Source organism: Brachyistius frenatus, unplaced genomic scaffold, assembly GCF_029030835.1.
Source record: "Brachyistius frenatus isolate BFR_SWC_R1_liver_20210118 unplaced genomic scaffold, ASM2903083v1 Contig_5, whole genome shotgun sequence".
NCBI lineage: Eukaryota > Metazoa > Chordata > Actinopteri > Embiotocidae > Brachyistius > Brachyistius frenatus.
This window is the reverse complement of record NW_027210604.1, coordinates 1,073,283-1,100,643: the sequence shown is the minus strand read 5'-3', so window position 1 is coordinate 1,100,643 and position 27,361 is coordinate 1,073,283. Positions and strand designations below refer to the sequence as shown.

The 27,361-nt window shown below is 43.7% G+C and overlaps 1 protein-coding gene across 1 annotated transcript in view; it reads left to right on the top strand.

Moving 5' to 3' along the window:
- LOC138631313 (polypeptide N-acetylgalactosaminyltransferase 10-like) overlaps positions 1-27,361 on the top strand; it is an 83,559-nt gene that overhangs the window by 28,858 nt on the left and 27,340 nt on the right. Inside the window, exons 4-5 of the mRNA XM_069716163.1 lie at positions 7,267-7,433; positions 26,666-26,851. Of these exons, the coding sequence (XP_069572264.1) occupies positions 7,267-7,433; positions 26,666-26,851 (353 nt within the window). The remainder of the gene's footprint in view (positions 1-7,266; positions 7,434-26,665; positions 26,852-27,361) is intronic.

Here is a 27,361-nt window from a genome sequence, read left to right as displayed (position 1 = left end):
TTTTTATGTTTATGGAGATATAAGCAGCTCAAAGGCTCTAACATCACTGTGGATCATAAGGATGGATGTTCCTTCAGAGTTAATGCACACAGTATATATTGCTGTACAACTGAGCTACTGTGCGTCACAATTGACAGCAATACACAGATTTAGCGACTCAACTAGATTAATTGACGATTAAGGTGTTTCTGCAGGGTTATGTTGGTAATTTCCATCCCATCTCAATTTGCCGTCTCAGTCATCTTTATGGACTGTGAAACGGTGACTCGATGAAAAAAACCTCTTCCCTTCCTAAAAAACGGACATTTTTCTATAAAATAGAGGGTAGCTGGGAGGGGGGAGTGGGTGGGGGATCAGAATCGGGACCTCAGCGGGGCCAGGAGTCTGCAGGTTTTTCATTCCAGCCAAAGACCGCAGAAGGTTATTTCACAGATTGGCACTCCATCAACCGGAGAGGAAAAATGAATCACCTGCTGCAGTCTTTAGTTGGATTGAAAACCTGCAGACTCTCTCGGTCCTTCGTGGCAGATGGTTGTCGTCCCTCTCCGAAAAAAAAAAAAAAAAAAAGGGTGGACTGTTGGATGTGAGGGTGGCCAGCAGGACGGACATGGCAAATCTGATGCTACGGGAAGGAGACTTTGAAAAATCAGTGGATAAAAAGTGCTTTGTTACAAGTCACACAGGCACACTCCTACGGACAGTAGAGGTGTAAGAAAATATCATATGCATATGCATTGATTTTTACTTGTTTGCATGCAAAGATTTGTGGCGGACAATGGTACATTTTATGTCGTGTTTAAACCCTTGACCGGCAGACAGCAGTGTTGTTATTTATCTTCACCACTTTGACTCTTCCACGCCAACGTAAGAACGTAAACTGAGACAGGAAGTAGCGTATAGGATGGCAGTTTTCCTTTCCTTAAATTAGACTTTAGAAAATGTAAACTTTCATCGAATTATGATCCGTTTCGTATTGCCAAATATTTGCCAAGGGACGTCCCTAACGGACACAGTCGGTCTGTTTCTAAGTATCTCATCTCGCGTACTTTTGGTCCATTACCTGTTTGCACTGGATACACAGTAGTGGTTGTGAGGTCAAATTCGTCCGAAAAATGAACTGCCTGAACACCTTTTAGACTAATAGTACTTATTTTGGCTTACTGCAAAACCAGGGACTTAGCATGTGCGGTTGTGATATCTTGACCGTTGTGATACTTGATAGCAAAAACATTAAAGTCTTAAATTTTGACCTGATGAAATCCCACAGAGATTTTTTAAATGGAGACAACAGCAGGCAGGCGGATCTTCTGCTGCCACACCGTGTGAATGTTTAACTATTAATCTTCAAAGGACTCTGACTCAGCAATATGATAATACAGTATGGTATTAACATACCTTTGATGATAATGTATATTGTGTGATTTTTTAAGGTTAAAGACCTGGTCTCTCTGACTTTGGAGTTTCTTTGAAAAGGCAGCGAAGCATCAAATACGTGAAACAAAAAATGACTTAGCTGTAAAACAGCTGTGAACCGATGATGGTGTCCAACTATCCTGTCTTAACCAAACCCCACTTCTAGCATTGTTTACACCTTTATTTCCCAGGCTGGTTCTGTCCCAACTCATTACAGCGAGCACTGTTCGGAACAATTGTTCCAATTATCAACCGGCCCGGCTTATTCGCGGGAGAGCCGGAGCTTTACGCTGACAGGGGTTGATAGCGCACCGCTTGCAGCACCTGTGTACTTATAAACCATGTTCTCGACAGCAATTACCAGTGTCATTGATGTCCTCCCGTGTGCTCAAGGTGTGAACAAGTGAGTGTTGATGTGTGCTGTGTTGCACTGGATCAGATTTTTTATTTTGACTGCAGCGGGGTTGTTTCCCCACCACAGTTTCCTCAGGAAGAAGAACAGTTCAGAGAATAAAGGAAGCAGGAAGTCTAGCTTTATTTTTTTTTCTCATATGTCACAGTGAGGCAGAAAAGGAAGTCTGCTAAGCGAGACAAAGTCAAAAGCCCTGCCAGTGACTCCCTTTTTTCCACCGTGGTTATTAAACTCCCCAATATCAAGCAGTTGGATTGGCTGAATGACATATTGATGGTTTTGCTAATATGTGGCCGTGGGGTCATTCAAATCTAAAGGGTTCGTCTCCTCTGGAGCGCTTGTGCAATTGTGGTCGGTTGTATCTCTGTTGCAACGCCTGGCCTCAAAGTTGGTGCCCGCAGAAAGCTCATGGGAGTGTTGAAAGGGTGTGGAGACAGTTTGAACATGTTCAGTGAATTTCATGGCAAACACAGCGAGAAGGTTCAAGGTTCAATCCTTAACTGGGGACGTTCCGTGTAACGTTTGCATGTTCTCCGGTTACTCCGGCTTCCTCCCACCGTCCAAAAAACATGCGTCTAAGGTTTAATCGGTGGTCCTAAATTGTCCGTAGGTGTGAACGAGAGCGTACGTGTCTGTCTGTCTGTCTGTCTGTCTGTGTGTGTCTGTCCGTGACCCTGTTCGTATAAGTATCTTTTGTGGATCCGGCAAAGCTTGAGCCAGTCCGAAAGAACGACGTTGTCAACGCGATCAATTAAGAGGCGGATAATATAACCTCCACCTGCACTCACAGTTGGAGGAGAACGAGTGAGTTCTGACTGACACGCAGAGGTCAGAGGACTTTTAACAAGCGCGACCTGCAACGGGCCTGCAAAACGCTGCAGAGCTTCAGGGGCCGACATCACTTCCAGTAAAGTTCTTGGCGAGAGGCCCAGTGATTGTTGAGATATCTTTCTCGAAGGACGGCCTGTCAATCCAATACTTTGGTCCAGAGTGAAATACTACAATGAATCCTAATTATTGCTCATGAATCTTTGACTTGTTTTCGATCACCACTTAAAGTTCCAATTTTCCTCTTCAGTAGGACTCAAGAGGACATCTCTAAAACTAATGACTTAATCCCCACCGGTCATGCGTTTAAATTACCGCTAATAGATTTATAAGCGATATAGAAGGTATTCTACTGGATTGCACTCTTAACAGTGAAGCGGAAGCAGAGCCTGAAGGCAATCCTCTTTATTTATTAGCCGATTTACATTTCAGCGCTCACCTCCTGTCTTGTAGAGGAGTCAGCTGAGGTTGGTTCAGGGGTCTGATCTGGATGCCTCTTGGATGTCTCCCTTTTTTCTTTTTTGGCACACCTAATAGGAGTAGACCACAACACGCAAAGAAAAGAAAAGAAAGGATCGCATGCTCCATCTGGCCTTGGCATTGCCAAGAAGAAGCTGAAGGATGTGAGAGATAAATGGTAACGTGTCAAAATGCTAGTAAAATGCAGCTCAGACTCCGGCTAAGTTTGGCACGGTAGCGCTGAGCCAGATACATCTGAAAGAGAACCAAAACGAAACTTCATGGATATTTCAGTTGAAGTTCAGGGACACAAAATGTAGTTCCTAATGGACAGACCTGGTGCAGTAAACAAACGTAGAGTAAATCATAACTGTCAAATGAAAAATAAACACCACACAGTCTCGAGGGTTCAAGTTAACACTCTTACATTAAGAACAAATTGGCTCATTAGTAGCTTGATCATCTGTAAATAAGGTGCCACAATATGCTTCTTTGTTTTCTCCCCTTATGTCATTGACTTGAGGCATTTAAGCCGTGTATACATTCAGAGCAGCATTTTCTTAGCAGAATAAAATATGAAAAAGGCAGATGCTGTCGAAACATGTCGAGCCATATGGATCTGCGGTTGTCGTTCAGACCGCTGGACTCCTTCCAGCTCTACTTTGGCTCGTTAAAGAAGAACATACTGAAAATATACACACCGGCAACACTATAAATACCGTCCGCTAAACAGCTTCGGTCCTGCTGACCCCGATTCGTCACAGACCAATCCTTTAGCACTTTCCCCGCTACCTGACGAGCCTTTCTTTTTCCGACCCTGCCCTCACTTTCATGTGGAAAGAACGTTTTAAAGGCTTTATTTCTCAAGGTGTCCTCGGGACAGCGATTCATTTTGTTCCTCCTGTTTTTTTTTTTTTTTTCCTCCCTTCAAATTTATAAATCTCCATCTACGTACATACCGTGACCTTATGAGGAATTCGCCATCAAGCATGTTGTCCGTCTTACGTCCAGCAGCCAGACTCCATCTGTATTGTGGAACAGTCTTATCAAATTAAAACCTGACAGAAAAAGAGTTGCTCGTTCTGAAAGCTGTCAGGAGTTCAACTTTGTAAACTAAACAGTAGAAGCGGCAACGTTGCGAAGCCATTGTGGAATCAAATGTTGGCAAGAAATAGATAAGAAATATTAAGTCAAGATCTTAAAATGTGCTGCTAATGGCAGGGTGATTTTAGAGCTTGAACTATTGTGTGTACAAGTTCCCAGAGAAATATGGATCAATCTAGGTTTGATTTTGGAATTTTCAGCTTTGTGTTGGTTTTTTTTTTTTTACTGATAGCAACAACAAACTATCAATTTTGGAATCCCAAAATGATGGTAACGTCACTGTCACAATTATCGAGTCAATACCAAACAATTACAATATTTTCTCGTTTTGTGTAACATTTTCGGACGTGTCTAAAGCCCGGTTCAGAGCAAAGATTTGTGACAAGACGATACAGGGAAAGGGAAAAGTTGCAGCGGTGTGGAGCGTGGCCCATCTCAGCTCGACTCAAACCAGCTGATGGTGTTGCAGCCGACTCAGCTTGTCAAGTCACCGGAGGGCAGTTTAAGAAAGCAGGTCACTTCTTTCATCAGCTAATCAGCTTGTTGCAAATTCACCGGGTCACATCAGTTACAAACTTTCATCTAATTAAAGTGGCAGAACGTGGATGGGGAAAAGAAAAAAGGATCACCATGTCAATTAATGTCTAAAAATGCAACTGTTGTAAGTAACTCACTATTAATATCCTCTTATCCAATATCCTCCTGCTTATTTAAGCAAATTAATGCTAAATCCTGTCAACCATTGAAAACATTAGGAGCATCATTAAATCAAAAATATGACAAAGGAGACTCTGAACTGTTGAGTAGCTGAAATCCTATTTCAGGCAAGAACGGGACAACATTTCACTGTCAAAACTCTGGTCTCCTCAGTCCTCAAACGTTTACAGAGTGTTGTAAAAATAAGTGATGCAACACAGCGGTAAACAAGACCGCGTCCCAACTTTTTTTTTTTTTAAACGTGTTGCTGACATCAAATTCAAAATGGGCTTAAATAGTCCCAAAAAAAAAACAATACAGTTTCTTAGTTTCAATGTCTGATATGTTGTCTTTGGTTTATTTTCAGTCAAATATGGTTTTACACGATTTGCAAATAATCACATTCTATATTTATTTACATTTTGCACAGCATCCCAGCTTTTTATGGAAACGGGTTGTAGCATATGCCACATTTTATCCAAAGCCTGAAAAGCTGGCAGCTGAAAACGGAATTTCAGAAAGTCGTTGCTACGGAGTTCGTTACATCGTCTCGTTGCTTCGTTGTAAACTGGCAGGTTTCCGAGTGTTGCAGGCGGCATATTGCGAGTAGTTTCAAATCATCACCTCGCAAATCTTCGGTCTGAATTGGTATCTTTGCAAGCTCATCTGTTCTGTGTAATGATAGTCCTTGATTAGCAGACTCTCTGGTTCATGGGAAGGAAACATTTATAGCTCCTCTTTGCTAATATTTGACGGGCTTGAGTCGAAAACCAGGCACGGGCAAACAACATGAAATGTCTAAAATAGCTAAGCACAGGGGCTTTGTTATGTGCCAGACTTAAATATTCTCAGCAGAATCCCAGATGTTAGTCGTCCCACGGGCTCAGCGGGACCGGCACTAGGACCCAGACGCGGTGGGAAGCGGTGCACCGTGTGCTGCAGTGTGGGAAGCCGGTGTGTCCGTGTGGCTGGTCAAAGTGACAGGAGAGTGACAGGTGTCTGGCAACCGTGCGCCACATCGGCTCTCGGCAGGCCCGGATCTCCCGGCAGCATTCGTTCATTCATTCATTCAGTCATTCATTCATTTCACCCTCAGTCACGAACTGACTGACATGACGGAGAGACACAGAGACAGGGAGTTTCAGGCAGCCAAGACAGGCCCGAGAGACTCCGAGATAATTACCGTCTCTACAGATTCCCCTCCTGATCACTCAGAGAGACGGAGGGAAAGAAAAGAGAAAGAGATGGAAGGGCAAGCCAGCAGGTATGCTTCATTACGTCTTATTAAAAGAGCGACACATTGTTCAGGTTGGGCTGCTACACAGCGCCTCGGCACAATGAGGTAAAGGGCAGCGTCGCAGGTTCCGGAAGATTTTCTTCCCTGCTGGCAATTAGCATTTTGAAAATATAAAAAGAAAACAATAACCCCAAAACAGAAACACAGTGAAAAGTACGAGAACTGTACGGTAGCATATAGTAAAGGTTTCAACTTTTTTTTTCTGAGCCTTTGGTCAAATTTGTGTGAGACTCTGTGAGCCTTTCTGGTTATTGTTGTGAAGAAGACTGCAGCCGAAACCAGACCAATAAAGGAAACTTCATCTGCGATGTATCTGGATCAGGGGTCTCCAACAAGTTGCTCGCAAACAGCCAGTAGCTCGCCACTCGTTTCTGAGTACTCACAAATTAGGTAAATAACATCAATACAATATTTTTGCTGTGTAAAAAATAAATTGTTACTAAACATGAGCAGCTCTCGGACACTTTTATTTTGTCCAAGTAGCTCTCAGAGGGGAAAAGGTTGGAGACACCTGATCTAAGGAACTAGTACACTATTGTGGATCGTATTACCTCGCTGCTTCGGCAGCCCAATCTTAGCATTACGTGTGTGTGTGTGTGTGTAAAAACAAATTATCATGGCGCAAGATGAAACCATTCAGTTATTACTCACAGCTTAAGTCTTCGCTGTGATTACAGTCTGGAAACCCTGTTTGCATAAAGGTTTGTTCAGCCGCTCTGAAGGGCGGAGCAGGCGGCGGAAGGCTAAAGCGCGATGACGTCGAATAATCCCAACCGCGGTGGTCGAGTTTGGTTTCACATAATTGTGGTCTGTGCTAAGTGGTTTAAAAGCTGCTGCAGTGGTTTCAAAATGAACTCCCAACAAGTTTTACGCCCATTAGGATGCGACAACTCGCGGGTTTTAGCGGCATAAAGACGAATTATGAAATATGTCCAATACTTGTTGAGGTGTTCCACTCTGGACCGACATTCACCTTTCATGCTTAGCAGGGATGTATCACTCTCGTCTGTTTCCCTCTCTCATTTCTTTCTTTTGTTTTATGTGTGTGTGTGTGTAGCTGTAAACAGAAGCTGTATGAAGACAAGCTGCCCAACACCAGCATCATCATCCCGTTCCATAACGAGGGCTGGTCGTCGCTGCTGAGGACGGTCCACAGCGTGCTCAACCGCTCTCCTCCACAGCTCATCGCCGAGGTCATCCTGGTCGACGACTTCAGCGACAAAGGTACGGAGGGCGGCGCATTCGTCACTGATGAGAAAACACACCTGCGGCAGTGTACAGACACACACACACACACACACACACACACACACACACACACACACACACACACACACAGACGTTGATGAGCACAGCTGCTGTCAGCGGGGTCTGCTAAAAAAAAAAATGGAACTTTAAGTAGAATTTGTCTTTTTTTTGTTTTTTTTCTCCCTATGCTTCATTTGCGCTTTCACACACACACACACACACACACACACACACACACACACACACACACACACACACACACACACACACACACACACACACACGCCCAGAGAAACCACTGAGTCATTTGTTTACAAGTACTGTAGACTGTTGCACAAATAATGAGCCACTAAGAAACAAAACCATTAGCCAGCTTCTGCAGAGGCCCAAATGTGATCTCCAGACATTCGTGTGTGTACATAAATCTTAAACAGACTGAGAGAGGAATAAACGCGCGCACACACACACACACACACACACACACACACACACACACACACACACACACACACACACACACACACACACACACACACACACACACACACACACACACACACACACACACACAGGTGAGTCAGTATCATATCGGCCCAGTCGGCTATTTATGAACAAGACCAGAGAGCAGCTAGCATTCCTGATCTCGATGCTCTCATATGAGTGTGCTGCTGCTTGGCCACGTGCGCCATCGTTTCACCAGTGAACCAGGTCACACCGACGGTCACTGCCGCTCCAATTCTCGATGCAACGGAAGCTCATACCTGACCGCTGATGGGTAAAATGATCCGTGACGGTCCACATTAAAATCTGCAAACCTGCTAAATACATTAATGTTACATTATTATCTGGAGTATGTTGAAAGCAAGGCAGTAAAGTCCACCGCGCTCATATTATAACTCTTATCAGTACAGTGTTTCCCCTACCTTTGGCTTGGCCTGCCAACGGGACCGTAATCACAGAATTGTAGTTACGTCCAGTAACTACTATTTATTTACTTAGCTCCCGTGCACCTGTTTCATTGCTGCTCAGTGTGAGTCAGTAATGCATTTTTCTGTCAAACCCCCCGACAACTAGTAGTGACTACCACTTTTTTTTTTTTTTTTTTTTTTACTTTTTCGGTTTGTATTCTTACCCCCAAACTAAGATTGTAGGTTTTCAATGCCGAGGTCTCCAGCTTCCTCGAGCTGCATGAAAATGATAATATTACTGTTTGTCGTTTAAACCTCTGATTAAAGTGGCGATGACGAGGGTGTTCTGTGACCCTGCATTTAGCGCAGTTAGCGGGCAGAATAATCCAGGTCCTGGTGCGAACCAGTGTCCTCGCACGAGCGGCTTAATCAGTTTGAACTCCGGAGCTAATGTGCAGCTTTGAACCTTTACATAATAAATCGCGGGCGTTATCGTCGGGGCCTGAGTGGAGGCGAGAACAAGATATCCATCACAAAGGCTGGTTCACAGGCGCCGGGCGATGCATAATTTCCTGTTCACTTTTCCATTTCCTTAGATTTTGAATAATGCACTAAAGTTATATGGAGAGAGAGAAAATGAAGGAAGGAGCTTCGGAGCGTTTTTATCGGGCGTTCAGGCGAGAATTGCTGTGTGTTTTTGCGACTTGTTTGTGCAGCATTGCAGAGGTACACATGATGTTAAAGGATGAGCGTTGTAGCCCTCAGTAACACTGTCGCCCTGCTGTATTAACTGGCGCTTGTTTTGTTTTGGTACCCACCGCTGACATAAGGAAGATTAACAATTGATGAGATGTTTTTCGTTTTTATTTTTCTGAGGTGCTAATTAGTTCCCGCTTTCTATGTTGTGTAATTATAGCCTCGCTGCAGAGCCGTGTCTTCTTTTTTTTTTTAAATCATAATTAATGCAACTATTCATATTTGACTCAGAAGCTACCTGATGATTTATATTATATTTGCGAGCTTTGTTTTGTGTTCCGCTCTGCTGCCGTTGCACCGAAGCTAGTTTTTTTGGGTTCAGGGAAAGTCTTTGGCAGATCCTTTTTATTTCAGACTTTTTTTCTTTTTTTTAAAATTTACCTTCTCCTGATATCATTATAAGTGTGTGTGTGTGTATTGAAGTGTGACCTCACTCAGAAAACAGAGATGAGAGGAGCCGAGAAGCGCTGGATGGTTCATGAATCCAGGATCATCCGATTCAAGGCGGAGGTCAGATGGCTTTCATGAGGAATCTCTGTTTGTTTATTCCCCCGCTGCGTGTGTCTTTTTAAAAGTTGTTTGGCTGTTTTTGTTCGCTGCTCGCTCCCAAGTTTTCTGGCCGTCGCCGTCTTAACGGCGCCTGACTCCGCCGTGCATACCGGATAATTCAGAGATGTGCTGATGGAGCCCAGAGGCAGGTTGAGTGAAGCTTGGTCGCTGAAAACATGTAGGCAGCTCGGCAATCGTGGCAGCAAACAGTTGTCGGGTTTATACCGTTACATACATGAAGTAAGCAATTGTTGCTGTCAATCGAGGACGGGAAATCTGTTTCCCGAGGTTATTGTTCAGTGTTTGTACAAAAACAAGTTAACAGAGAAGCTGTCACTCTCAAGAAACCGAACAATTAAACCTTGAAATTGACCTTTAATATTTCAAACTTTAAAAAAAAAAAATGTATTAAACTCCAGCTTCAAGTACCTTGAACAGTGTTGAAAAGTTTTACCTCCTCTTCTCTCTCCTCTCTGTAACAAATTCAAGGCTTCGAGCTAAACTGGCCTTCTCTCACTCACACCGGCTGAGACGCTGCCCTCCAGCTGCAGCAGCAGCATGAAATGGATAAGAATAATAATACAAATGTTATTGTGCCTGCAACAAATTGTGAATTCAATAGAAGGCGCAATACAATACCAGCTCATTCTGTACTATTTCCTGCTTTTCGTCTCGTCTTTATCTCCCTGCGACACAAAATGAAGGCGCAGCAACATTTTAATGGAGTAGTAATGTAAATGATATGCTGTTTGCAGTTAATTGGTCCGGCAGGGTTTATTTTCCTGTTGGACAGAATCACACGATGCCTACTCGCACATATTACAACGCACTGTGGTAACATGGTTTATTTAAAATTGGCATACACAGGTCTGTAAAGCTGGGAGCTAACGTTGCTAAGTTTGCCGAAACCTGTGAAGACCAGACGCTGTAATAAACAGTGTAACACTCACAGATTTGTCAGCCACATTGGGGAACACGCGCTGAATGACTGAATGAATGTGGAGACGGCACACTGAGGTAGATTGGACGTGTGTTAGGGTCGTGTCCTCAGGCAACAGGCAAAAGCACGCAAGAGCGCGAATTGTCATGGGTTTTTTATAATGAGCAGAAATGAACATCCATCCAGAGTTGTCCTGTAGGTAGAAAAATTGATTAAAAAAAAAAAAAAAAGAACGAGTTAGAAGTCACCCGCCAACATAGCTGCAGCTTTAATTATTTTACCCAGAAATCAACGTGTTTTCGTGTCCTCTGTTTAGCACACTCAATAAACACGCCAGCGGCAACAGTGAAAGAGAAACACTTTTCTGCGGTGTCCGGGAACAGCTGCAGCTTCCTCAGACGCCTTCATTTGAAAATTCTTGACGTCGCTGGCCCCGCCCCCTTCCTGTACGTTGCCAAGCCGGCGACCGTTTTGGGTGGAAAGCATCACGGCGCGTCACACTTGAGAGCATCATCCCGGTACTTTGTAGCGCACCGCACGTTTCTGAACCCGACAGCGTGAACGCACTCAAAGCAGGGCGCGTTAGCACTCGAGTACGCCGTTTGAAACGCAGCACAAGTTTCTTAACAACTCTTGCGACAGTCAGGTGCAGTCAAACATCTCAGAGACTTCCCGTTGAGCACCGAGCACGAGAAAGTATGCCAAGTTACAAAGCTTGATCAACATCAGCGCCTGTGTTGTACATGTTTACTCTGTTTGAGCGCAGTAAAAGTCTCTGAACATTTTTGATTGACCCTCATAAGCCAATAAACATTAAAAAAAAAATTAAAAAAAATACATCAAACGAAAACATCCTCTTGGGTTGTGCAGCCAGATGTCCTCAGAACAGCCACGTGAAACCCTGCGGCGCGTTAAAAGGCGACTTCCAGAAAGCTGTCATTTTGAACAGCGGCGGCGCGTGTGATTTGTACAGGAAAGAAAGATCTCCACGCTTTTCCGTTCAAGCTTTTCCCTGCACAATAATGTTTGGATAAGATGTCACCTGTGATTTCAAAGTGATGATTATAATTTCCCGTTCCACCCACGAGTGTGAAGGGGCGACGAAAAAAAAAAAAAAAAAAAACTAAGAGACAACATAGAATTACATCGAGGCAATATTTACATCCGTATTCGTCTGTTTTTCAGTACGTATCACCTCGTCGGGGTAAAATGATCTCGGTCCCTCGCGCTACCTTTCTCGCTGCCGCTCGCCCACGCTCCCCTCCGTGTCGCCGGCGCCGTTCACTCAGGCAGAACGCTGACTCACAGATAACATGCAAACACTGCAACCTGCTGTTTTTATCTGCTGTCTTCCCCTCGTCTTCCTCAGCGTCCCTCGTCTTTTCCTCTTCTCTTTAGCACATCTGTTTTCTTGGTCCCTCTGCTCGGGTTCATTTCTTATTTATGTTGCTCTGTTCTCACCTTTTAAAGTCTTCATTTTGTGTAGTGTTTTTTTTTTTTTTTTAATCTTCAGTTCTTCATGATTTGTCACATTTTATTTCTCAATTATCTACCATCCGTATCCCTAAATTTTCTGCTTTTGTTTTGGCACGTCGTCTTCTTCTTGACATCTCACCACTCCAAAACCTTCCGCCTGGTTTCATTTGTTATCTTCCCTTAATGCGTTTTTGTCCTTTTGTCTTTCCAAGTTTTTTTTTTTTTTTTTTTAAAAGGAGTTTTCTTGCGGTCATTAAACAAGAAAAAAAAAGTGTTTTGTGACTTTTCAGGAAAATTCAAAAAAAAAAAAAAACTTGCATGTGCTCTCTGGAGGGCAAACTATATTATAAATACTAGATATACGCTAAACACAAAGTGGTACCATCGTTATTCCCCCAAACCAACACTGACCTGTTAAACATCGTAGCGCCTCTGTAATTACTAAACAAGATGTAACATCAGCAATTCTGAACCTTTCTCATTTAGCAAGCCTTCAAGTGCAAAGAAATTTATGTCTTCACTGTAATGTTTCAAAGGGATTTCTTGACCAAAAGAAAGCAGGAAGTGGCTCTTGTTTTTATCACTATATGGACTAAATCCAGTCACATTTATGGCTGCAAGTGGCACTTTCAAGCCCCCTACGTGGACAGTAAAAAGGTTTCCTCTGGAATTTCCTTCCAAACAAATTAAGTTAATATTTATTTTTTACCAAAACATATTGTGCGTACCAAGCAAACAGGCAACATCAGGGAGACGTTCAGATCATGTCCGTATGACGTCCGTCATTCCAGACCCACTTTTGTACGTCTGCTGGACGTCCGAGACGAGGTCCATATCTGAACGTCTGAGTAGGACCCTTTTTTAAAGTCAACAGGCGTCCCAAGATGGGTTCGGTATTATTCATGAGCTGATAGAACATTTTCAAAAGTGATTTTTCTTTCAAATTTGAAACGTAAGTCGTCTACATCCGCTTGTACATGAGACCCGTTTTCTCCTTTGCTTCCTTTTCTTGTTCTATTGCTGTATTTGTTGGTGTGCATATTAGGAATTCATAAGGCAAGTGTGAAGACAAACAAAACAATAATCTCTATGTAAAAGTAAAAAAAAAAAAGCTCTAGTGGTCAAAAATTGCACCGGGCACCTTTTAAAAGGCGTTTATGAAGCGCATGCAGGAACCTGCAGCGTGGTTAACAGCGGATTCGTGTATCAGCTTCACGTCACTGCAACAAATGACTTCAACAGAGCAGCAAAGCTGCGTTTGATGCAGAACGAGGCATCTGTTTGTTAAGCAGTAACATTGATCTAACACAATGGATCAGTGCATCGCTGCTGGAGACAACATTTCTAAATTACCAAAACTATCAGCCACCATTTACTCTTGTCTCTTTTGTCTCTTTTTCTGTGATAAGCTAAATTGGTCTGATAATATTGGCCATGCTCATATCTTGGTTTGACTTGGTTGTCTTCTATTTATTTGTTCCTCCTTCCGTCTTCTCTCTCTGCTTTCCGTCTCCTCTCCTCTCCTCTCGTCCCACTCGGACTGCCATATGCGTTATCCGTGGGTGTGAGGATGTCCATCTCCTCCCAGGATAAGATCAACAAAGCTCCCTAAATCTGACTCCGGTAGAATCCGTCGTCCTCAGTGAGCTGCTGGGTGACTGTTGGCTGTCTTGTTACTGACCCTCACTGCTGTCCCCGCTAATCTCTGCCGCTGTTGACTTGGACGACTTTACTCGGCTGAAGACGGTTGGCAACAGTGAATGTCGGGTTTCGGTGTCTGTCTCTCAATCAAACAGCAAGTGTTGCTTCTTTCTCCTTCTCTTTTTTATTTTTTTATTTTTATTTCACCCCCCCCCTTATTCCTTCTGACATTCAGCAATCATACAGGAAGAAATCCATCACGGAAGAAGCAGATGGAGCCATTTTCCCTCCCACAATAGCCTCAATAGAAAATAATACGATGTAGCCACAGCACCTGCTGGGTTTTCATTACAGGCAGGTACTGAAAAAACCCTGAAAAATACCGCTTTTTACTATGATTTCTGTTGCTCAAATATGTTGCTCCCGGCCCAAAATGAAACCTTTCTTCTCCAGATGAAAGGCAATATCATCAGATGAGCTGTCATGGCACGCCCGAGGTTGATTACTAAGTAGAGTGCCGTGCACGCTTTGTTGGTTATGTGGTAAAATAACACACAAAGCATTTTATTGACCTAAATCTTTATCACCCTCAGAGAGGAGGATGCTCGGAGCTCAGAAAGAACAATTCAGAACAATAAATGATTTGATTAAAGAGAAAAGTTCAAAGAACATTATCTTTGAACCGTGTTGTGTTCAGCGTTTTTTCTGGATTCTTTATTTTTTTTTTTTTTTGACAGGTGGCAAAAACTTCAATATAAAAATGAAAAAGTCGCACACCGTCTGTCACGATTGACAAACAAAAGTGTCCATATGGATTTAAATATTACATCAAGACACCTGTCTTAACCTAAAGATGTTAAAATAACCTATTATAGTCTGAGACGTCTTTTTCCTCTCCAGGCCGAGGATTTTTTTTTTTTTTTTTTTTTTTTTTTTTTTTTTAGAAAGAACACAATTATATTCCTCATTTCAATCCTGGAAATGAAACAAAGGAATTATTCTAGACATCAGTGAAAAAAGCGTACCTAAATGGTTAGCGTAGATATTAAACGCGGATGAGGATGTTTTTTTATTTTGTTATTTAATATTGATTTAATTCGTCCACAAGGGGGCGATCCAGATCATCTGCTACAGTCTGCTTTAAAGGAAATACCACGAGACTGCGGGTAGCCGAGGGAGAAGCAACACGTCCTGTTGAAGTTTAGATAGAAAGGATTTGGAGCCTCTTCTGCTGTGTTGGAGTTCGATTTTGGAACTTTATACTCCTGCCTGGTGTCGTTTTTCCTGTTTTTGACACACACAAAAACGACAGCAAATTTGGATGATTTACTCTGCAGGAAGCGGGCTTGGCGAGAACACGTCGGCAATGCAAAGACCTGAAAGAATTGTTTTCCGAGGGCTTTCGGTCATGGCTGAACTCGTGCCGTGAGGATGACGTTCGTGCATTTACATGGGTCACACAGCTGCTCAGAATGAGCCGTCGACCGTCAGCTTTGTCATCGGTTATCACGCTCCTCGTCTTTTTCTCGTAGTCGGCAGAGTATCCCCTCGATTAGAAACGTGTATTATTAATGCTCTCTGCGTTATTAAAGATTTCCAAAAATAAAAAGCCAGCAAAAGGATTTTTTTTTTCTTTTTTTTTGGGTGGGGCGGTATTTTCGTCAGCCGAACAGGAGCTTCGCATTTTCCTTCCATATCTCATCTCTGGCATATTATTGCGCTCAGACGTCTTCATAGCGGAGTTTCATTAAAACGGGGGACAGTGCGAGTCCGGATGAATCCATCATGGTTAACCGTGTTGTGCGCCAGAGACGGGCCTTCTCAGCAGGACCGCCTGGTCCACGCTGCGAGATGCAATGGAAACCTGTCACCTACTTAAGATTGATTGTTCGATTATTCCCTCCAGACCCTGACGGGATCAATTCCACAACTGTCAGGGAAACAAGAGAAGGAGGAATATTTCATTTGGGAACACCGAATTTTTAACACACTGATTCGATTCTCAAATATTTGTGACTGAATGGTTATTTTTTTCTAACATGTAATTAGTTCTTTATACTCAGTTGCCAATTTGTTGCTCGCAATTTGAGACGGTATGACACACCTTTAATGGCGGTTATCGTGTTTTGGCATGGAGAATGAAAGTGCAGGCAGGTGATAAACTAGCATGAGAAATAAAATGTACTCAGGGGGGAGGGGGGGGGCGGCGAAATGGAGCACTCAAGAGGCATGAAACTACATCCAGAGAGGGGGAAGGAGGATGAGAGATAACTCTAATGACAGTGACGGAGATGTGAGCAGGATGCTTTCAAGTGGAATGAAGACATTCAGCACTTTTATCAACCTATTAGTGAACAAAGATGACATCGACAGATCCCCGGCACGTCTGATGCTGACCTGTATTTGACCGCAATGTAAAAGGCACCTTCACGATGGGAGGAATATAATAGTTAATTTGAGGTCCGGGAGAAATATGTAACGAGGAAGCCTCTGAATCGTCGTTTCTGGCGTTTTAGCTTGAGATCAAAGTGTTGAGGTCACATATGCTGGACCATAAAATGTCGATGCAGCGTACAGACCTGAAAGTGAGCCATCGAACGAGACTCCCTGGCAAACAAACAGAACTTAAACCGGATTAGTTTCCTCCCTCTGCGGCCTCGGTAGGTTTAAGTGCCGGACTGGAGCTTTTGGCAGCGAGACGGGGTGAGAAATGAAATAAAAAAAAATTTGGCAAAATGAAAACAAACACTCTCATTTTTGATGGTATAGTCCTGATTTACATTCCTCTTTCCTCACGACGACCACACAATCGTTTGACACCAGCTCGAGTATCGAAATAATTCATCACGAAAATCCGGTTACAGCCAACCACTTTAATTCTGCCGTTGTGAGCGATTTGTTCTCATAAAAACCCGTTTCTGTGTTGGAGGATAAGTGTTAAACGCTGACCACTTGTAGTTTTGAAGGTTGGCTCTGAACGATGTGTTGCTTGCTCCTTCTTTTGAAGGGATCGGCTTGTACGCCAGGTTAAGGCTGAATTCCAGCTGAACCCAGCTGCGACGCAGCCTTCGGAGCTGATTGTGGCCCATTGTAGACTCGAACACTTGTGATTCCACCTGAAGCACAACCAGCACCAGTCGATGCCGCTAATTTGTCCGCCCTTGGACTTTCTTCAGACTATGATGAACCGAAACATCTGTTTTTATTGCTAAATAGCTCGTTCTTTTTCTGATGAGTTTTATAATTTAGTATTATTAGAAGAATTAATTAATTAATTGTTAACAATTCTGGAACCCAAACAAAACAAAAAACCTAATAAGATGATTTTTTTTTTTTTTTTTTTTAAAATCTTTTTATTTAGTTTGGTCATAACAACATATGTAAATAAATAAGACTGGGGATATTATCACAACACTTTTTGCAATGCAGAAATTTGATATAACATATATTGCAATATGTAGTGACTTATTACCTTTACTAACTGCAAAGTAAAACTTTGTCAACATCTGTTGTATCTAGTGAAATAAACAGTTTTAAGTCTGTTCATCTCACTTTAATCTAAACAAAATGACAAACACGGGCACAAAACCGCTACACGTTGCACACATGACAAATGCATTTGTGATCAATACTTGCATGTAAAATACAGCAGTATTATGCCGCATCATTCCCTCCCTCCACCTTTATTTGTTAAAAAAAAAAAAAAAAAGAAGATATTTTGTGCTGAAATCAAATTATCGGTTGTAAATGTGCAAACATATTTTAGTATCATGTTCGGCTTCGTTAAACGCTGACATGCAGATTTTGCGCTGTTGACCTTTGAGAGATCTGTCATGTCAACCGCTCCACAAAAAAAAAAAACACAACAACAAAACAACAACAACAACGGACGTGGCTTCCAGACCGTAATGAGGCGCAGATCCATCTTTTATCGTCCCAGTTATTAAACCGAGCCGACGAGGTAATTGACCGTTAGCGAGCTATACTTCTGAAGGGCCGCTGTGACCGTGACCGTGGCGGACTTGACTAGTTTGTTAGCGCTCAGCTTCCTGGGTTAAACCGGTGGCGGGGCTCATTAAAGGACAGCAGAAAGAGCCATCGAGGAGGGACTGGGTTAAAACGACTGGGGATGAACGCCGTGTCACAACGAAAGAGGTTCGAGTAACGAGGCGCCGCCAGTCTCGGAGAAACCAGTTAGACCTGCCCGGCCACAGTAAATGATGAGCTTCGGCTGGGTGAGAGGAGGGAGGGACGGGGGAGGAGGAGGAGGAGAAGAAGGAGGGCGGGCGGGTGGGGGGGGCAGGCGACAGCGCGGGGGAGGTCAGCTCACTCTTCATTAGGCTGTAATTGAATTTCCGCAGCCCGCGCAGGGAGGATGTTCAGCTCTCGCTCTCCCTGCAGGGGAGCGTTGGCTCGCCACGGCTCCCCAACCTCCCCGATACTTTCAAGGTTAGCTCAGCTAATGGGCCACTTCGCCGTCTGTCGCCCGCATGTCCGACCGCGTAGGCCGGCTGCGGGCCCGCGCTCCGAAACCGAAACGGGGCGCTCGGGAGACGCCGCGGGAGGCCGCCTCCGGACCCGGCGACGGCCGAGGCAGGGAGTCGACGAGGGGCCCGCAGTCGTTGCCGTCAGTGACCACGCGGACCGGCGAGGCCGTTTCATTCTCGTCTCCCGTTGGAGCTTTTCCGGGCGCACGCCGTCGGGTATCGCAGAGGCGGACCGGCTTTTACGCCGCTCGCCTTGTTTTCAGCGCGGAATGAGCGGCGAAACGGGACCGATCAGCAGCCGGGGGAGGCGGTTTGGTAAATAGACGTTGAAGTCGAGTGCCTGTACTTGAAGAGGTCAAATCCGAATGGATTCGTGTTGAAACTGTCGGAGGAGCTCTTTAACCAGAGTTGTACAGGAGAAAGCACCGGAAACGAATTTCAAAGGAGACCCATAAATACGGGGCGAGGCCAACTCAACCTGACTTAACCAGTGAAGGCGACTGAAGGTCCGTCTCAACATTTTTAAGTCTCGATTTGTCCATTTGTTTCCCCTGAATTCACCAGAAGTCTCCATCTGAAGGGTAAATACTCAAAATATTCATCCACGAGAGAGTCAACCTGGACCCTCGTAGCTTTTTCACCTTCGCTATTTATTTTATTTTTTTGCTTCACGCTGAACAGCCGCTACCGACCTGTCTATACAAAAGCGGTGGCCCACGTGGCATATCGTACGTGCAACTGGGAAGGTCCTTGTTTTCCTTCTTCTCCTCTGCAGTCACACTCCAGCTTAATTTTGTTAGCTAATTTTGTTTCTCTAATAAAGCTGTGTTTTGAGGGCCGCGGGGTAAAAGGCGGTGTTTTTTTTATTTTATTTTTTTTTTATTTTTTTTTTACACGAGAGGCAGCTCGAAGCAGTGGCGCATGTTATCATGTTTTAGCAAGTGTTTATTTTTATTTTTTTTCCCCCCCTCCATTTTAATTGGAGTGTACTTTGGAGACGAGAGCTGCTCTCCGGGGAGGCTGACTTCATTAGCACCTGTAAGTGTCCAGACAAGTTAGCGGGAAAGGGAGCGATGGGGGGGGTGGGGTGGGGTGGGATGGGGTAGGAGGGGGGCAGCATTTGGATGTGATATTACAAAACCTGGTCAAAAATGTTCCACCTCTTGCTCTCAGATGAAATTTGTCTGCCTCTGTTAATGTATTCCGTTTCTTTTTCGTTTTAGGATGAACACCAGACGTGTTTTGTTGTTGTTTTGTCTTGTTTCCATAAAGTGCTTATCATTTTGTATTATTTCTTGTTAATTGAAGTTTAAATTGAGAAGTGGAGCTGCTCCCCGATGAGTTTCATTAGCGTCCATAATAGTGGAAGTAACTGAACTGGCATTGTGCCAGCTTAATGAGGGCAATCTTAATACCAAAACAGTCATAAAATGCCAGTTAACCATTAAGCACAAGGCAAGAAGAGAGCAAAGGGAAAGGATATGAGGAATGATAAGAGAAAGGGCCAATAATAGATAGGGTGGTGTTTGAGCCGGAGACTTATTCTCTTATTGTGTTTTAATAGTTCTCCCTGGAGAGCATGAGAGGACTTTTTTTTTTCTTTTTTTTTTGGGCTGTTCAGCAAATTGAAAAAAAAAAAAAAAAAAAAAAGCTCTCAAGGAGAGATTAGAAAAATGCCTTCATGTTGGCAGGATGTCCAGATTTTAAGCTCACGGAGAGCGGTGTTTTATTCATCGGGATACATGCCGGTGTCACATATGCTGCATGTGCTGTGATCTGCACAAAGAAGGCCGCCATGATAAATGAAGATTAGCTTTAATGCACACCCAGCCTTCTTATCCCCCTCTCTCTCTCCCTCCGTGGCCAGTTCTCTTCTCCCTTTTCACTTGCTTTCTTTGTTCCATCTTCTTACCTTTATTCACGGCTCATGCATCTTTTATATGAACGTAGAAAAAAAAAAAAAAGATATCAAGGGTTTGGTTGTCTGAACAGTTTTTTGGGGTGCAGAATTGATGAGAACTCCGGACACAAGTTGAAATATGTGCTTCCTCTTATTCAAAATGTCCTATCTTGTCCTGAGACGCTGAGGCGAGTAGCGGTCAAGCGCTATCAGCGATTTGAATTCTCTGTAAGAAGTGTACGAGTTGGCCTAAAGGTCGTAAAACACGAGGGATTCAAGCAAAAATCCAATTCAAAAAAATACTTGTTGATCCAAACGTCCAGTGGTTTTGATACCAGCTACAAACACTCAACGGACAGTTAAAGGACGGTTTTTAGACCTGCAGCATTAATAGCTTATCGTGAAAAAAATGTCATTTTCTCTCTCTGTGATTCCTCAACATTTGAGCACAGAAAATGTTTTGTCATTTCTGTGATCCATTTAGAGCAATGTTGAGTACTGAAGAACATCCTGTTCTTCTTCATATGTTTGGATTGTTGGGCAGCTCTTATTTTTCTGTTGCCGTGGCTCTTCCTCTTGTTCCCTCATCTCCCTCCAGTATTCGTCAGCTGGACGGCAGCGTCTGTGAGTAAACTCTCCGGTCCGAGCCGCCTGACGGTGGCTTTCTAGGACGAACGGTCCCCGCGGGGATGTTTTTGCGGCGGTACGACGGCGGCGGATCGGGTCTTGTTTACTTAGTGGGACTTCTTGTGAAAACCCAAACGTGCTCCTCTTTAGATTATTCAGTGGTTGAGATTAAGCAGCAGATATTCAACAAACCTCATTTAACAATAAATATTTTTCATGTGCAGGTTCATCAATAAAAAATAAAAAAAAAATACAGAAAAGAACGTAGAAACATAGAAAAACATCTAATTTCCTATTAAGGGAAATAGAAGAAAAACGTAAAATACAAAATAGGGCCTAGAATTGAGAAACCAGTAGAGATGTGAGTGTTTGCTGTGAAGCTGTAAATGTGTGACAGTGCTTGAAGGCAGAGACATGAAATTCTCCGTCCTTTTCTTCTTGCTTATCAAAATGCCGCCTTCATCATTTTTATGATGTGACGGCAAAGTGCACATCTGTAATACATCTCTTATTGCCGGCTCAGTAGCTATTTAAGCTGTGTGTATTTTGTGTGACTTGGGGGTGGAGGGGAAAAAAAAAATCAAACTAAAACTGGCTTATATCATCACAGACGCTCCCTCAGCATCCTTTTCTTGTTTTTAATGACGGTTGCAAAAAAAAAAAAAGCAGCTTCAGATGTTCCCCAGCCTGGCGCTCGGCTAAAGAGGGAGGCTGCGTGACGGAGTTCACAGGAGCAGGAGTCGAATATTTTGGAGGAATAAATTAGCAGCTTGGCTCTTTGGTGCCACGCCAAAACTTCTGGGAAGTAATCCAGCACCTTGGAAAGACAAGATTTGGATGCCATATTGGATCCACAGTAATTTGAGGTTAATTGAATTGAAAATCCCTCTTGCATCGAGCGAAAGGAGGGAACGAGGAAGTGCATATTTATGGATGAAAACGTAGCACGCCTCGGAGGTTTTGCGCCGCTTTGCGAACCAAAAATAGCGAAATTGTCAACAAATGCGTGACACTGACCTAGTTGAATACTTCACCGTGACCTCTTCTTTAGCTCGGAGTCCGTGTTTGTGATTGAGTTGTCACAAACGGCGTGTTTCTGCTGCAGAAACAGATGAGAGGGCAGCGAACGTTTGCTTGTTTGCTAAGCGGGGTCCTCGGCAGCGACCCGGGCGTTGATGATGTCTTGACGCCTCATCGTGTCCCGGATTTCACACTCCTAATAATGACTAATGTGTTTGCCGACGTCGGCCCACTCTCATTAGGGTGATTTATAGCCTCGCCAATTTTTTCAGTAAACCAAGAGAAGCCGCATTCCAATTTATTCGGGTCAAATTAACCATTCGTAATTAGACGCGGTAACCTTTCCCCGCTCCCTGCTCCTGCTCTGAGTGCGCTGTACATGCGATGTAAATGTTCATTGTTTAATCTCTCTGCCTGCCATTAGGAAGGTTATGTAAGAATCACCCCGTGCAGGGCAAAAGTTTAGCCTGAATCAATCTCCGGACGGTTAATAACTAATGGGCTGATTTATTGCCATGTAACGAAGGTGAAGTCCCGCCTTTTTCTCAGAGGGTGACTTTGACCCTACTGAGCTCCTCAGCTATTATTCCAAATGTCAAAACCCTGCAGCATATTTTAATACTGCCATAAGTCATTGTAATTTATAGGTGATATAACTTTATTTTGCTAGACTCAGCTGTGAGGGATTATCTGAGTGGGTTGTGAGTGCAAAATTGGTACGAAGTCTAAAACGAGCTGTGTAACATGAAATCTGGTGGTTTCTCTTTATTAAAAATGGATATTAAGAAGGCTAGGTCAAATCCAACAAGGCTAAACTGTGTATGAGACGCCAGGCTTTTCATTTAAAATGAGGGCTTTTAATTTGAAAATAATACAGGAAGTCATAGCAGTCAGGTGACCGATGGTGCAGCTTTATCACTCAATCATTTCACACAATCACAAATTTAGCAGACATGAAGTAATGCTCTTGATCATTATTTATGATCATGAATTAGATTAAACATTCAAAGAACATCAGAATATAACATAAAAAGATACACAAAGCCATAGAAGGATAGAGAACCATACATGCCACAATCACATACAGCAAGCAGTTGATTTTGTCTCCCCCTTCTGCCAGGAAGAGTAATTACCAAAACCCTTCCGGCACGTGATTACATCATAGGCTCCACCGTAGCTTTTTTTTTCCCATCGCTGCTTGCTGTTGTGGCTGTAAATGGTGGATAAATGACATAAAAGGCGTCTCAACCCCTGAAAAAGGAATCGGAATTCGATCCGTTCGCTCCGATAACTTGAGAAAGGTCTAGAAAAGCTCCATAATTTAATTGTAGGCCTTAACCAGAAGTTAGCCAGCTCGGACGGCAGAAGTCTCCAGTGCACACGCTCTCACTTTTCAGCACGGCCAGATTGAATTAATTTAGCAAGTGCAGGAGTGTCACCTCGGGAAACATATGTATACTGTATACTGTGAAATACGGAGAGATTTATCTGGCGGTGACGGGCTTTAATCAGCATTGTGTGAACTTGTTGGCAAGGCTTTGAACGGAACAGACATTCATGTACGTGTAAAAGTACTGCTCTATAGCTTGAGTAGCAGTGGATTGTGTTATAAATTGCGTGATGTACAGTGCTTTCAAAAAGTATGAAAAAAAGCCAGTCACCTGACCCCGATCCTACCGATCATGCGTTTCCCTCGTGACGATCAGACTGAAGAAATTTAAATTGCTATAGTTCGAGCATCACAAAGTCGGCTCATATGTCATCTCATGTAACACAGCTGATCCAACCGAATTTTCTTGCTCCAGAAATTTGTGGTGTTTTCGGCCGCCCTCAGCTCAAAGCTCTACCACACATAACGGGGGGCTAATTTGAGGCAGACCACTTCAGGCGAGCTGCATCCCGAACGGGGGCCTTCAGGCTTAACCAGCAGAGACCTCTGACAGTTTGATAGACAGCGCTCCTCACTCAGGTGTTGATTACTGCTCTTTTTCTAATTTGCTTTGCTCGCCTTCAATAATGTCTGATTGGATTTGGTCTTGTCCAAACAGTCTGGTTCAGACTGAGCTGTCAGGGGAAGGAGGAGTGATGGTGGGTTTTGTTGCTGTTTGACTTGATGAGATCGACTGTCATTTACTCGGGGCTCGTAAAGAATACATCACAGGCGGATTGGAGGGAGGGCGGAGGAGGGAGGGCGAAGGCGGAGAGGCAGATCGCAGGGCCTGGCCGGCTCCAGCTTTTGTCGGTTTTTGGCCGGTCCGGGGCGTCTTCGGTGCGTCAGCTGTCCGTCGGGATCAGGAGCAGCTTCCCCGAGAGGCAACGGCTGCCAAGCGGCATCAAAGACCGAAGGGCGAGATGAATGAGCAAGGAAAGACGAAGCGAAGCGACAAAGGGAGGAAACAGATAAGTAAAAGAAAGACCAAAGCAGGAAGGAAACAACAGAGTGCTGGGGATAAAGACATCCTGTCTGTCAGTGTAGCCGCTTCAGTTTGTGCTGTAAAGGTGTGAAAGGACTGCTGCCTGTCCTCCATCCTCTCCTCTGATATTCAGAATCCAATTAGCGCTGGTGTTTGAGGAGGGCTCCTTTGTGCCAGTGGGCCATTTGTAACAACCGCTATCAATGAGGAACACGGACATAGGTAATATTTTATTAATGCTTGTGCTGTCTGCCTGTATTCTGCAAATAATGGACCCGGTTTTCAGGCCTTCAAACTTTTCTTGTTTAAGCTTCGTGGTGCAGAGAAGATGACGAAACAAAACTGTTAACGGAAAGATGAAAACCGTTCAGTAGTCTTATTGTTGGAATTTGACTTGTTGCCAAACCGGCGAGTGGGAGTGGTGAGAGACGGCGAGAAACTTGCACATTTTCAACGCACCGTGAGCGGACATGTCGTTGTGTTGGAGAACCCATTTGCCATCGTACGATAGTTCAGGTTGTTTGTACCGAATGTTTCCTGTCAAACCCCCTTAAGAACGTCAGAAGGTGGCGGTTAGCGATTTTTAATCAAATAGTAATTTGGTTTGAAATGTCCGTCCCTACTTGAAACGCAAGTGACACTGAAAACGGCTCATTGCTTAACTGCCGCAGACTTTCGGAAGCATTTCTACAGTCTCGGTGACCAATTTACAGAGTTTGACAAAATAATGCAAGGAATGCTGAAGTCCATTGTAAAAGTGCCAAATCCGCCAACGCCAACACTTTCTGTGTGTGGTGATATAGACTGAAAAAGGATTAAAGTTCAACACCGGGTCATAAAGGCGGTCGGGTGAAATAGCACATGCCGTACTGCTGATAAGCTGGAGGGAGTAAAATCCACTTGTGGTGTCGATAACAAAACAGGAACACGTCAATAAATGCGGCTTTTTGACATTGTTTTTTGGTGACAGGGGCCATTATCGATGATGTAAAGATGACACAACACCCTCTCAGTCCAGAAAGTAGATTTGCTAAACCGACAATAATAACTGCACTCATCGTGAGACATTTCTCGAGGCAGTTTTAATGTGTTATGGAGCTGGAACGCGAAGCCTCGGCAGAGTCACTGTAGACGGCAGCTTTGGATGCAATTAAACATTTTTTGCATTCCAGGAGACAGATGGATTATAAAAGACACTGCTGAGTCATGTCTGTCTGGTGGAGACGAGCGTTTAGGCATAACATTTTGTTTGTTTTGCTTTTTAAAGGTTTTTTTGTGTCTACTTAAGGTGTGCATCATCGCATATTGCAACCATTCTTGGGTGGTTCTTTTTGCACTTTAGGGTATTTTATGAAGACATTCTCTGCTCCAGATGACATTAAATGGAAAGGAATTTGAATGAGATGTTGAGGATTGAATCAGGGACCGTAAACCAGATGATGGAGGGTCTCAGATGTCTTCACACAATAGATGGATGGATGGATGAATAGATTGCATTAGATTTGACTGTATATTTGCCTTATAGATATTGGCCTTTCATGGTGTTTCTCTGATGGTCGACTGCTTTGTAAAACAAAGCAACTGCAGACAGACGACCAATGAAACATGACATGAAGTGTGACTCCAATTTTTGTATTGTTTTTCATTGACCTGTCAGATCCGACTTGACATGCGAGTAGAAAAAGATTTAACGGCTCCATTTAAGGCAGGATTGATTTCTCTCAAAGGCAGCTGTGATGAAACATTGAAGAGAAATATATGTAGGTATTGCCCTTTTTTTTTTTTTTTTTTTTATTGATTGATGCTTTCTTACAAAGTCGACCTGCCTTTTATGCATGTCTGTACCATATTCCAGTATTTTTGCTGTTTTAGCCGTAGGAACTGGCCGTTTTGGCTGAAATCTCCCCCCTGGGTTGAGATGTAGCTCACATTTTTTCAATAAACTTTTTAAAAGCTCGCAGACAAACTGAACCAATAATTGGAGGACACGGTATCCCTCCTAGGCAGTTATGACATTTTGGTAAAATGATGAGCGTCGTCATAATTTCCGAGGAAGCACTGTTTTTGTCCCAAAAGGCTTTATGGCTGCACATGTTGGGAGGGGAGCTGGTTTAATTCCTTTTCATTTCCCACAGTTGGATTGTTCCTCTTGAGGGTAGTAGCATTCTGTCTAATGACTGCAGTAAAGACATAAAAAAAAAAAAAAGAAATCAGTGATTGCAGACTAGTAAGTGAAAATATTTGATTTTTTTTTTGCCACAGTATGGGTGAGAGTGTGTTATGATGTGAAGGCCTAAAGGGGAACATTTCAGTCTGGAGCATGTGGCAGCGGCACATGTCTTGTTTGATGGTCTTCTCTCTTTGCAAGAGAGTATTTGCCATTTGTGGTCAACGTTTTGAAGCAGCGCCGAGTTCCTGCGATGATTTATCGGACATGTACACATTATTGTTCTGATGTTTTCTGCCGTCTCTCCGTCGATGTCTTTCCAGAACACCTGAAGGTGGCGCTGGAGGAGTACATGGTGCGGCTGCCGAAGGTTCGCATCCTCCGGACCAAGAAGAGGGAGGGTCTGATAAGGACTCGCTTGCTCGGAGCCGCCGCCGCCAAGGGAGAAGTCATCACCTACCTGGACTCCCACTGTGAGGCCAACGTCAACTGGCTGCCTCCACTGCTGGGTGAGGAACAGAGTCTTCTTCACTATAAGATGCCTCCGCTGAATCTTTACGCCCAATCATTGTTCTAACATCACCCTCAGACCCAGGTTATAAGCTTAATGATGGCAAGTCATCACACACGTGACAGCAAATGTCAGATTTACTTTATTTTGCCAAAACAGTCTTGAAGCTCATTAAGGGAGAATTAGACGCCAGCAAATCTCACATATGTAAATAGTCGAGGTAAAGTGTGTTTCGACCATATGCTGTATATAAAAATGGACATAATCTTTGAGTGAAGTGCGGAAGTGCAAGGCCACCGAGGGCCACTAGGGGCTGGCTCCAAAAAAAACTTTGGCTTCAAATATACTTCCATTCAAAAAGCATCAAATTCTCTCATGAAATGCAAAGTCAGTACATCGAAGAGAGGTTTGTTTTGAGGCGTACTTGGTTTGAGTGACACGTCTCGGGTGCAGTCAGGATTCCAGTATAGGTAGGCGGGGCTCTTCTTCGGCTCGCCCAAATATGGTC